The sequence below is a fragment of the Mytilus edulis genome, chromosome 1, assembly GCF_963676685.1.
Source record: "Mytilus edulis chromosome 1, xbMytEdul2.2, whole genome shotgun sequence".
In the NCBI taxonomy this organism is placed as follows: Eukaryota; Metazoa; Mollusca; class Bivalvia; order Mytilida; family Mytilidae; genus Mytilus; species Mytilus edulis.
The window spans coordinates 115,389,041-115,402,808 of NC_092344.1; the positions used below are offsets into that span (position 1 = coordinate 115,389,041).

The following is a 13,768-nucleotide window of genomic DNA, read 5'->3' on the forward strand; positions in this document are numbered from 1 at the left end:
TATTTTTTTAAATATAGTTATCATTGTTTGTCTGTTGTTTGATCCATTAACAAATTTTCTACATAGTAACTTAAAGATTGCCATATGGTGTGGACACTGTTAATGACACCTCTTAAAATAGACCTGTGTTTTGTCTGTTTTCTTGATGTTTACCCCACAAAATTTATATATTTTGTCTAATGAATTTTAAAGATGAAACAAAAGACATTATATACTGTGATAATGTTGTTTTATAATAGACGTAGCAAAGATTAAAACAGTAAATGTTAATTGGATAGCAAACCAAGATAATTGGCACAAAATATAGTACATAGAGCCCACTGTTAGTTAATTTTTCTATAATGCTATTTGATAACCACAATATCAGTCTGTTTTTTACCAGCAATTTCATACTAAATGGATCAAATACACTTTAATGATTTACATGGAAAAGTCTGAGGTCAAGTTATCACAAAAATTTCTTTTTTTGTACATGAGATTTTCAAGACTTACTCCAGTCAGTGACTGGTCTCAGGATATCAACATTGATTTAAGTATTGACACTTGTACAAACCTGGATAAGTCTTCGGGTGTCAATCCTACTATCTTATACAATTCTATGGACACTTGTACAAACCTGGATAAGTCTTTTGGTGTCAAACCTAATATCTTATACAATTCTATTGACACTTGTACAAACCTGGATCAGTCTTTTGGTGTCAAACCTAATATCTTATACAATTCTATGGACACTTATACAAACCTGGATCAGTCTTTTGGTGTCAAACCTAATATCTTATACAATTCTATGGACACTTGTACAAACCTGGATAAGTCTTTTGGTGTCAATCCTAATATTTTATACAATTCTACAGTGGATGGTGTCTTTGGTTTACCAGATGGAGCAGGTGAGAAGACAGGAGTAGATGGCAACAAACGAGTTCCTTCACCTTTAATATATACAAAAGATTATCAACATTTTATTACAGATTGAATATTCATTTATAAATAAATGAGAGATAAAGAGTAGGCACAAACACAGATGAACCTCATTGTGTTTCTAAAAACTTAAATAAGTCTGATTATTTTGTTGCTCCTGGTTAAATTCCTGTTGCATCTCTGACAAGTCAAACTTTGTTGATTTAAAAAGTCAGTAAATTCTAGTATATTTTGAATTCCTTTAAAGATAGATAAACTTAAGTGAGACCGAACTTCACTGGATAGAAGCTAAATAAAATGATGTTTAGTTTTACATTAACTCATCCTTCTAAACAGTAGTGAACAAATTTCTCTAATGCATTTTTTTGCTTAAGTAAGCTAACAATGAAAATTAAAGTATTGAAAAAGGTAAACTTAAACTCTCATCCTCTCATAATTAATGATTATATCAGGGCCCTTAAACATTAAAATTTAAAATTTTTACATATCATGATTAGTACAGTGCAACCTGAGTAATCTGACACACTAGGGGATCAGAAAAAAATGTCAGATTAAGCAGGGTGTTGGAATACTCAGATTGTTTCTTCAAGGATAGGCATGTTTTGGGACCATGAAAATATTTTGGTTAAAGGAGGGTGTTGGAATTGTCAAGTGTTGGATTAGGTAGGTTACACTGTATTCAAAATGTCCAACTAATCAATTTTTTTATTCCTGTCTAAAATGATATTTCTACTTACCTTTTTGTGGTGTGGCTGAGCTAGATTTTGTGAATGGAGAAATTTGTAAAAAATCATTCTTTAATACATTTGCCTTTTCCACTTCAAAGCTTTGTCTCTGAAAAACAATGAAATCAATAAAAATATTAGGACAATATTTCTTCCTGCATCGTACAATTCGTACCAGTAAATTGTTGACACTTATGCTTTAAAATGAGAAGCGGGATTTTTTTTGTATGATGTACCAGTATGTCACTATAAATACTTGGTTAATTAAAAAATGTAACCTTAATTGAAGTGCCATATAAAGTTATCAATAACTGTCTATAAGGCAAGAAGGCCCATAAAATGGAAAGATCTGGAATGGGGAGTTGTGAATGCGCTAAGACAAATTAAATTCTAATTTATAATCAGCTAGAAAACTTTTGCTTTCTCAAAAATGTAAGTAGCATGATCAATTCCTAAGGATATTTCTGTTTTAAGTCATTAAAAATAAAATCATTGAAGTTTGATACTGTATCATTCCACATATTATTCTGAAAGCCTTTTACAAAACAAGTACAAACTGTCATCCAGCAAAACTTTGGATTGAGGTTCAGTTTTGTTATGAAGTTCAGTTTAAATTTCATTGTTCAAAATAAAGATACTGGAATTTAAGTCCTAGAATAGTGACTGAAAATCGCATGAAAGAAATTTCAGAACTTTTGTTCACAATATGTACCTCTCTACCCAGTCTAATGGCTGCCTCTGTGAAGTGTTTCCTCTCCTTTTCAAAATTAGCTTTTTCTTGGAAAAAACATCTTTTCTGTTCTGACAATGTTTCTTTCTCTTGTAGGAGATGTGATTCATGCAGGAAGGAATTCTCCATTGACCTGGACTGAGAAGTTATAGATTGCTGAAATTAAAAAATGTATTTACAGTGAAGTATTTGTACTTTCAATTGTAAACTAAAATTACTATTTTTTTGTTCTTTTTTTTCAGTAAAAATTTGTAACGGTTTACAAAAAAATGTTTTTTCAGAATATACTTTAATAGAGATTCAAAAGTTCTAATATTTGAAAAACTTCTGTAAACTTTTTAAAAATATGGTTAAGGAAAATTGTGCTGTTTTACCATTTACTTGTATGAACCTTTGATATCAATTTTATACAAATCTGGCATAAATTGAACATATGAGAGCACTAACAATGCAATTTTACATAATAGTTAATATTTCCAAGGGGCATATCTCTTTAATTGTACAAATTAGAGTACTAACAAGAACAAAAGGAAAGGAGCACGGATGGATGGACTGACAGACAGACAGACAGACAGTATTTCTATGTCCTCCACAACATGACGCGCAGGGGACAATTAAAATTCCAAAATGACTTGAGTTTATAAGATGAGTAATAATAACCTGAATGAGTTCTTCCTGTTGTTTGATGATATCCTTGTATTTACTGATCTGTTTCTGTAATTTGTCATACTCTCCTTTAAACTTGGAATCACTTGGCTGAGGGGTAATATTCACTGTACCTTTATTAGGACCTAAAAAACAAAAATATAATTAATGTAAAAACTAACAAATAGCAAAATTACACCCAATGTGATGCTTAGCATACCTCAAAGTATCAGCAAACAGGAAATTGGTGCCTGACAGCTCTTAGATGTGCCACATATCACTATTAAGCTGCTGGCCATATATGAAGTAATTCTTTTTAATAGTGTCTTAGAAAAATGTGACAGAAATATTTGTTGAACGCCAAGACAGACAGACGGACAAGACAGACAGATTAAGAGTTATTTTCATAAAATTCTGCTCTAGTGTTTTATGCAAGAACATTATTACCAACAGAACTTCTTATTTTTTATATCATTATTACATCTCCTTTTACTACAAACCAATATACACAAGAGTACTTTTATATACATGTAGCATAAAATTTTAGTAAATTTCATCTGTTTTAAGACCTACTTGGCAAACGTCTTTTAGGCTTCATGTTGTGTTTAATCTTTTTGCAAGTTTCCCTGAATGACTTTTGTAGATTGTCTTTCATAAAACCATACGGCATCTGGAAGTATCCTGGAATATAGAAATAAGATTATTAGAATCCTTTTTGTTAATACTACATGCAAGTAAATTGAATTTAATTCATTTAATATAATGATTGAGTCATGCCTGCTAAATGCCCATTGAGAGATATTACTGTAAAATAAAAATTTGAAATGATAACATGCTTACAAAAAATAAATATACCCTGCTTTGCCCTTAACTATCAAGTCGGATTGTCCATGTTACAAAACGCATTCAAGTCTTCGAAAATAAAAGGGTACATTTTTTTTAAGAGTAAAGTCATGGTCATATACGAACTAAACAAATTTAATAGTTGCTTATTAAATTTTAATTAAAATTGTGTTGCTATCAACTGTTCCAGGACAGGTTGTCTAAATGTGGAAAGTATTTACTGTTATTACTTCTAATAGCTGCAAGCTTACATGAGAAGAAGAAATTCCTGATTTAGTTTGAACAAGCCAGATAATGAACCTCTGATCTACTGCACTCATGGTCCATGGTCTAGAACTCCCCCAGTGAAAACCAGACCAATTGTTATTCAAAGAACACACACAGTATTATGTTACAGTGACTTGACTGTTAGTGTTGCTCTCCACCAATTGCAACTCATTCAAAATTTTGACCAAGTTGCAATTTGTTTTATTAAACCAAACTGTTCAACTGGTCAGAATATTGAACAAATTGTTCAGTCAAAATGTGAAAGTGCAAGGTGATAAAATAAAATATACTTACAAACCTATAAGACTTTAACTCCACTTTAAAGATGTTGTGACAAAATTAGTTTATCAGTTTGTATAGTTATATTATAGTCATTTCCATGCTAAAGAGGAACTGTTTATTTTGAATTGCTATAAAATTATCCATGAGATTGAATAACTAGATAGAAGCTTACCATCTGAGATATCATTAAGAGCAGGTGGCTTCTTGACAGAATAAATAGAACTACTATCATCATCATCACTCAGAGTCTCATCTAAATTATTCTGAAAAATATTAATATTTTTAATTACAGTGTTGATGATTACATTCAGCAGAGTGCACATTTTATACAGTGAAACCAAAGAAATCACTGCACATGTAGTTGAAGAATTTAATGTCAGGCATGATTTGGATTCATTGAATTTTGTATCATAGATGTATACCCCACATCTAACATTTATATTGAAATTTATATGATGTCAAACTTTGACTGTTTCCACTGAACTTTTGATTCAAATGGCTAAACTATTCAAATATGTAGAAACAATCTGGGCAAGAACTTCATACCTAGGTGTTAGCTTATTGCCTAGTATTTTTATATGCCTAATGCCTAATTCTTCTTATTGCCACTAACATATACATAGCTAAATATTCCTCACTCACTACTACAAATTTTAATATTACTTAATACTATGTAACCATTCTAGATCCCTGTTGGCCTATCCATAAAAAAGTATGCTCAGGAATTTCTATATTTCTAAATATCATATTACCTTTAAATTATTGGCATTTTTTCTATATTTTTCATACAGATTAACTTTTCAATTCATTTTTATGTGAAATAACACCAAATATGTTTTTCAAGCCAAAACAAATCATATTTTTCAATTGTATCAAAAACAAGTACACAGATCCATCTTTATTTTGCCATTATTTTGATGTATTCAAAATAGTATATTGAAAAAAAAAATGCCATCGATGAAAATGTTTTTATTTTAAATTTCAGCAGTATTTTTATTTCTATCTGGTGAACCAAACTATGAATATTAAATAACTAACATCATTAGGACTAATACTACAGTTGGCTATGTCTTCTCCATTGATGACTGTGACAAGTTCTTTCTGCATTTGAACCAAACAATCCCGTAGATCTGTATTCTCTAACATCAGTTCTCTCTGTTTGTCTTCATGATGATGTATAACATTCTGATACATCTCTTCCTGTCTGTAAATTACAATTTGTAATAATATCAAAAAGATGTCCTTTACATGTATATGAAATTTCAATCAGAAGTACACATTTACAATTACTATGTAAGAGAAACCTGGTCATACAAATCTTTCAGATTACACATATAAAGCTTGTGTAATAGAAGTATCTAACCTATTACAATCTGTAGTAAACAACAGGTTTATCTCTCATGACAAAATTGATTTTTAATTGAATGATCAGTAAGTTTTAAAGTGAATAGTCAGGGGCGGATGCAGGAATTTTCGAAAGGGGGGGTGCTAACCCAGGGCAAAGGGGGGGTGCAAAACATATGTCCCGATACAAATGCATTGATCGGCAAAAATAAAGGGGGGATCCGCCACTGATAGTCTTCCATTGAGTTGAACATCTGTTGACTTAAAATTTGACACATTCTGATAGGTTTCAATAGAACAAGAGTAGACTAAATATCTATTTTGAAATTATAAAAAGTAAGCAAAAAAAATATTTTTCTGGATTAATAAAAACACCTAGAAGGCATAAGAAGATTGTAATGTTTACACATACTTATTATTTCCTGCACTCTTCCATGTGCTACGTTTACCATCTCTGTTTTGTAAAGAATTAGCAAGATCCAATCCTGTAATGGTAATTCTCTCATTAAATGTGTTAAAGATAAAAAAGAAACAGGTGTAATTTGTGTCCAGTGACAGTTTATAACATTATCTATCTCTAAAAACCCTGGTTTATAAAGTTACACTTTTTCACTATACTGTTTCAATATATATTTGCTATTGCATCTTTTTTTTACTACTATAATTAAAAAGGTCTTCTCTTCTGCAAGATTAAGAAAGGTGAGAAATACAGAATTTTATGTTCACATAACCTTAAGGTGTGCAAGTCTTCAAAAAAGACAGGTGATGCCTTCTATCTCAGAATATCATAGGTCAAAAGTTTATAATCAGGTATGAGAATCCTAAAATAAGATTTTAAACAAAAATTAAAATCGCAGGTGCTCAACTTCCTGTCCTAAAGAAATCAGTGCAAGTTAAGTAGAATTCTGTCAGGTCATTTTCCAGAAGTTCAAAATTAACTCAAAATAATATAAGCAGAAATGGAGAAAATCCCTATATGTGGCTACAGATTTTCTATCTGGCAGCATAACATAGCTACCTGTAAAGTAGCATTTCAAACTTACATTCAAACTTACATTCACATCATTTCTACTCAGGATAGTTGTGTCATTAGCATCATACCACATCTCCTTATTTAAGAAATTTAGTATCATGATTTTGTGATTATAATAGAAATCTTAAAATCAATACTAACCAACTCTTCTGTTAGGAGTTTTATCAGATATCAGTTGATGTAATTTCTCCTTAAGTTTGTTTATTTCTCTTTCCTTCTTCTTTAATTCATGTTTGAACTGTCCATCTCTGTCTTTAATTATACTTTGTAACCTTTTAACCTAAAAATAACACAAACAACATTTTAATAAACATGCACTTGTAGTAGATTTAATTTAATTTCTGTCATTTAACTGAACTGGATCACATGAGCCAGGATTGATTGATTGGTGTTTAGCACCACCTTCAACACTATTAGGCTATTTTGTGGCAGTCAGTATTTATTGGTGGAAGAAGCAAGAGTGCTCCGAGAGATCCACAAATGTTGTGAAAATCTTACTTGATATTCCGAGTGCTTCTCTAACGACCATGTTATTGATCTATAATGTAGTACAATGTACTTGTTTTATAAATATATTAACACAAAAAAATCAGATTTATTGCTCAATTATATGTAACTGACCTCTTCTCTTTCAGCTTTAAGTTTAGATGACAATGTCTTCTGCTTGGTAACCAGCTGTCTATATTTCTCCTGTTCTCTCCCATTCTCTTTATCTAATTTGTCATTATCTGTTTTATATCTCATATTCATTGCTTGGTAATGGTCTAACTCCCCAGTAACACGATGGATTCTGAAGAAACATTAGTGTCTTACATTTAGAATATTGAAAATACTAAGCTTACATTTATTGAAAGAATTTTCTTATCCTAAAGAAATATACATTTTATATCATCATTTCCATTTAAAAAGTGTAATTGACCATAAAAATATATCATTAACCTTAAATAGGTTTTACTATTATTATGAAACCAGCCAAACTAGTGTTTGATCTTATTCTTTCTTTCTGGTAAAGAAGAAGCAAATCCACATTTATAGTCTTTGAATTGACCCAGTCTGAGAATATTCCAGAACTGTCTTTATCTGAGACGAACATGCTAACACCAAACCACCATGAATGAATTATTTTTTAAATTTGACTTAATCCTTTAGCCCCCAATCCCACCTGTAGGCGTGATGGCGATAACCATTCTTTGATGGCCCCCATGACCCTCCATACTTTTTTTTTTAACTGCCCCAGGTGAACTGTCATGATAGCAGGGACTTCAACCAAGCAATTCATGGTCCATAAACTCTTCTCAGATGTCTGTTCATGAAAATATGGCACTTTGAAAGCCGTTTTAAAAGAGTTCAAAATCGGAAAACATGAAAAGTATCCAAAATCCGGTGGGACGGGCATCTTTTGATGGCCACTATGTAACTGGAAGTGACTGTAGGTATAAACTATTATCATAAATGCATGCATAGGTGGTACAGGAACACAACGAGGTATAATATGGCCAATAGGAATCTAGTCTGTAAAATCTAGGTCACAGTTTTGTCAAAAATCAGTAAAAACGGACATATAGGCCGACCTGACCTGACAATAATAATTCCCCAGAAAGACACTCAAGTTCCACATACTCCCAGTTGGCATGAATGGAATGTTGTAACTATAGGGTAATACATGAATAACAAAAAAACAGTGTTGTCAATGTTCCCCTCTCAGGGTCGTTTTAAAATCTGAAAATAGACGGAAAATTACCATTATCCGTGGGGGGTGGATTCCAACCCATGAGAAAATATTCCAACTACCACCCCACCCCCAAATCCCAATATAAAGTTTAATAGATGAGCATCAGTTACAGCATCAAGAGTCTGCTAATTTGCATATAATTTGCATATGATTGCAAATTTTCGAAAATGCCTGATTTTCCAGAAATCACTTTGTTTAGGCCCCAGATGACTTTTAAAATGTTGATATCATTGAAAAAGCTCCAAATTATCTCCCTTTGGTGAAAAATTGTTATTTTTTTGCATCAAAATTGAAATGTCTTTTTTAACTCATCGGTGACCTATATTTTTTATTATTGTTTTCAAATAAGCTGTACATAAACTAAACTATTGTAAAATATAAGCAATTTCTGTAATTTAGTTCTTTTTTTATTTCGATATTACCTTTTTTTCTCCTATTACTCAGTTCAACAGAAAAAAAGTATCTTAACAAAAATGTATGCTTCTTTCAAAAGCAGATTGTGAGCTAAAATGGACGGTGACCCCATATTTTTATTTTCTAGTTTTCTATTAAGCATAGGATAAAGTTTATTTATAGAAAAAAATAGCAAAATCCTTTATAAAAAAAAAAAACTAGAGGCTCTAAAGAGCCTGTGTCGCTCACCTTGGTCTATGTGAATATTAAAGGAAGCAGATGGATTCATGACAAAATTGTGTTTTGGTGATGGTGATGTGTTTGTACATCTTACTTTACTGAACATTCTTGCTGCTTAAAATTATCTCTATCTATAATGAACTTGGCCCATTAGTTTCAGTGGAAAATGTTAGTAAAAATTTACAAATTTTATGAAAATTGTTAAAAATTGACTATAAAGAACAATAACTCCTAAGGGGGTCAATTGACCATTTCGGTCATGTTGACTTATTTGTAAATCTTACTTTGCTGAACATTATTGTTGTTTACAGTTTATCTCTATCAATAATAATATTCAAGATAATGACCAAAAACAGCAAAATTTCCTTAAAACTAACAATTCAGGGTCAGCAACCCAACAACGGGTTGTCTGATTCATCTAAAACTTTCAGAGCAGATAAATGTTGACCTGATAAATAATTTTTCCCCATGTCAGATTTGCTCTAAATGCTTTGGGTTTTGAGTTATAAGCCAAAAACTGCATTTTACCCCTTGTTCTATTTTTAGCCACGGCTATCTTGGTTGAATGGCCAGGTCACCGGACACATTTTTCAAACTACTAACCCAAAAGATGATTGTGGCCAAGTTTGGATTAATTTGGCCAAGTAGTTTCAGAGGAGAAGATTTTTGTAAAAGATTACTAAGATTTACGAAAAATGGTTAAAAATTGACTATAAAAGGCAATAACTCCTAAAGGGGTCAACTGACCATTTCAGTCATGTTGACTTATTTGTAAATCTTACTTTGCTGAACATTATTGCTGTTTATAGTTTATCTCTATCTATAATAATATTCAAGATAATAACCAAAACGGGCAAAATTTCCTTAAAATTACTAATTCAGGGCCAGCAACCCAGTAACGGGTTGTCCGATTCATCTGAAAATTTCAGGGCAGATAGATCTTGAACTGATAAACAATTTTACCCCAGTCAGATTTGCTCTAAATGCTTTGGGTTTTGAGTTATAAGCCAAAAACTGCATTTTACCTGATGTTCTATTTTTAGCCATGGCGACCATCTTGGTTTGATGGCCGGGTCACCAGACACATTTTTCAAACTACTAACCCAAAAGATGATTGTGGCCAAGTTTGGATTAATTTGGCCCAGTAGTTTCAGAGGAGAAGATTTTTGTAAAATATTACTAAGATTTACGAAAAATGGTTAAAAATTGACTATAAAGGGCAATAACTCCTAAAGGGGTCAATTGACCATTTCAGTCATGTTGACTTATTTGTAAATCTTACTTTGCTGAACATTATTGTTGTTTACAGTTTATCTCTATCAATAATAATATTCAAGATAATGACCAAAAACAGCAAAATTTCCTTAAAACTAACAATTCAGGGTCAGCAACCCAACAACGGGTTGTCTGATTCATCTAAAACTTTCAGAGCAGATAAATGTTGACCTGATAAATAATTTTTCCCCATGTCAGATTTGCTCTAAATGCTTTGGGTTTTGAGTTATAAGCCAAAAACTGCATTTTACCCCATGTTCTATTTTTAGCCATGGCGGCCATCTTGGTTGAATGGCCAGGTCACCGGACACATTTTTCAAACTACTAACCCAAAAGATGATTGTGGCCAAGTTTGGATTAATTTGGCCAAGTAGTTTCAGAGGAGAAGATTTTTGTAAAAGATTACTAAGATTTACGAAAAATGGTTAAAAATTGACTATAAAAGGCAATAACTCCTAAAGGGGTCAACTGACCATTTCAGTCATGTTGACTTATTTGTAAATCTTACTTTGCTGAACATTATTGCTGTTTATAGTTTATCTCTATCTATAATAATATTCAAGATAATAACCAAAACGGGCAAAATTTCCTTAAAATTACTAATTCAGGGCCAGCAACCCAGTAACGGGTTGTCCGATTCATCTGAAAATTTCAGGGCAGATAGATCTTGAACTGATAAACAATTTTACCCCAGTCAGATTTGCTCTAAATGCTTTGGGTTTTGAGTTATAAGCCAAAAACTGCATTTTACCTGATGTTCTATTTTTAGCCATGGCGACCATCTTGGTTTGATGGCCGGGTCACCAGACACATTTTTCAAACTACTAACCCAAAAGATGATTGTGGCCAAGTTTGGATTAATTTGGCCCAGTAGTTTCAGAGGAGAAGATTTTTGTAAAATATTACTAAGATTTACGAAAAATGGTTAAAAATTGACTATAAAGGGCAATAACTCCTAAAGGGGTCAACTGACCATTTCAGTCATTATTGCTGTTTACTGTTTATCTCTATCTATAATAATATTCAAGATAATAACCAAAAAGAGCAAAATTTCCTAAAAATTACTAATTCAGGGGCAGCAACCCAACAACAGGTTATCCGATTCATCTGAAAATTTCAGGGCAGATAGATCTTCACCTGTTTAACAATTCTACCCCATGTCAGATTTGCTCTAAATGCTTTAGTTTTTGAGTTATAAGCCAAAAACTGCATTTTACCCCTATGTTCTATTTTTAGCCATGGCGGCCATCTTGGATGGTTGGCCGGGTCACCGGACACATTTTTTAAACTAAATACCTCAATGATGATTGTGGCCAAGTTTGGTTTAATTTGGCCCAGTAGTTTCAGAGGAGAAGATTTTTGTAAAAGTTAACGACGACGACGGACGACGACGGACACCAGACGCCAAGTGATGAGAAAAGTTCACTTGGCCTTTTAGGCCAGGTGAGCTAAAAAAGTTGATTTATACCCGCAAGTCCCTTTAAGCACATATAAAAATAAGAATATGTGGAATGATAGCCAATGAGACGACTCTTCACAAGAGACCAAATGATACCTAAATTTACAACTCTAAGTCAGGATACAGATTTCAACATTCAGAAAAACCCATAAAGCATATACAGCTATAAAAGGCCACAGTACATTAAAGTTGTCTAATTAGAATGTACAAGCATTCAAATTGTGCCTTTATCGATACAATGTACATAATATAAAATAGTCAAATAATTTGAAAATAACACCCAATTAAATTGAAACACTTCATTAAGACACTAATTCACAACATCTTTATGCTTACAAAATCAATTTGAGAATAATCAACTATGAAAAATATTTAAAATATTTGAAGGAGTATGGATATTGATATTAGTTGTTTACTTTTCACGATATGTTTTCTTAGTCAATTCTATATAGAACTAATCGATTGGTAATAAATTAATTGATTATTTCAATACAAATAGTTCAGTTTCTTTATTCTTCTTACCTATTTTCAAGTTCTTCTCTTATTCTTCCTATTCTTTGGAACTGACGTAATACCTCATACAATCTGTTAACCAAACTTGGTACTCTATCTTGAATATCATAACTTATTGTCTGGAAACCTAGAACTGTTAGTTCCTACCAAAGAAATATATGTAAACCAAGTCAAAATTATAAATAAATAAACTGTTATCACAGAGATATGTCTTGCTTTTTTGTAATTTCGATAATTCAAATGTTGAAATAAAAAATTTGTAAGGGTTCCACGTAACCCAGTGTCTCGCCTACTTTTGCTGTTAATTGCAGACTCAACAAAAATGAGGAAAACATCAATAAAAATTTCCCTATCGATACTGTCTTTTGATTGAAAGAAGATTCCAAGTTTGGTAAAAAATCCAGGATAGTTTATAAATCTAATAAAAGTTTTATAAACTTTAATTGCAGACTGTATGTAATGTTAACTGGAAGAAAAACTAAGTCCATTTATAAGTAAAATACGGAAAAAGTGAATTTTTTTCTTCTGAATAATATCTTATGATCATAAACAAGCTTCTGTCCAAGTTTGGTACAAATCAAGGATAGTTTATGAAAGTTATTAAAATTTTAAAAACTTTAACCACAGAGTGAATGTAATGTTTCCTCGCAGAAAAACTAAGTTCATTTATAAGTAAAATACGGAAAAAATGGAATTTTGTTTTTACAAAATTTACTTCTGGATACTTTCTTATGATCATAAACAAGCTTCTGTCCAAGTTTGGTAGAAATTCAGTATAGTTTAAGAAAGTTATTAAAATTTCAAAAACTTTAACCACAGAGTGAATATTTGTGGACGCCGCCGCCAACGACAACAGATTGTAGGATCGTTTAGTCTCGCTTTTTCGACTAAAGTCGAAGGCTCGACAAAAATAGCAACACTTTAACATGTAAGTTTAGCAAATATTCTAAGTCAATGAACTATTAATGAAGGTACATGGCTAAAAAATCTGCAATGAAATGAGATGTGCCAATGCTAATACAACTGCATACCAAATACCATTGACTTATCATAAGTAGTACTCTTTAACCCTTTCCTCCATAGTGACGCCTTTTGACGCCACCCCCTTTACTCCATGACGCCATTTGACGCCTGTGTAGTACCTCAGTTGAAATGCTTTGACTACAAAGTGTCTGCTTCAGACTTAATAAAATTTGTATCCAATATGAAAAGGATATTCATAAGAATATCTGACTTGAATTTATTTGATGAAATATTTGTTTTTCGCAATTTGTTTATACCTTAAAGCATATTTTTAGCATTTTATTGAAAAATCCTATTCGAATCAAGAATGCAAAAAAAAAATGTCAATGGAGGAAAGGGTTAAACA

The 13,768-nt window shown here is 31.8% G+C and overlaps 1 protein-coding gene across 3 annotated transcripts in view; it reads right to left on the bottom strand.

Annotated features, from left to right (window-relative positions):
- Nucleotides 1-13,768, bottom strand: part of LOC139501589 (afadin- and alpha-actinin-binding protein B-like) — a 28,438-nt gene that overhangs the window by 1,736 nt on the left and 12,934 nt on the right. For all 3 annotated transcript variants that reach the window (XM_071290707.1, XM_071290718.1, XM_071290713.1), the window contains exons 3-13: nucleotides 12,409-12,542; nucleotides 7,409-7,577; nucleotides 6,929-7,067; nucleotides 6,167-6,239; nucleotides 5,449-5,614; nucleotides 4,583-4,673; nucleotides 3,592-3,699; nucleotides 3,034-3,164; nucleotides 2,356-2,529; nucleotides 1,656-1,752; nucleotides 806-929 (exon numbers count right to left, since the gene is read on the bottom strand). In XM_071290707.1, the coding sequence (XP_071146808.1) occupies nucleotides 806-929; nucleotides 1,656-1,752; nucleotides 2,356-2,529; nucleotides 3,034-3,164; nucleotides 3,592-3,699; nucleotides 4,583-4,673; nucleotides 5,449-5,614; nucleotides 6,167-6,239; nucleotides 6,929-7,067; nucleotides 7,409-7,577; nucleotides 12,409-12,542 (1,406 nt within the window). The remainder of the gene's footprint in view (nucleotides 1-805; nucleotides 930-1,655; nucleotides 1,753-2,355; nucleotides 2,530-3,033; nucleotides 3,165-3,591; nucleotides 3,700-4,582; nucleotides 4,674-5,448; nucleotides 5,615-6,166; nucleotides 6,240-6,928; nucleotides 7,068-7,408; nucleotides 7,578-12,408; nucleotides 12,543-13,768) is intronic.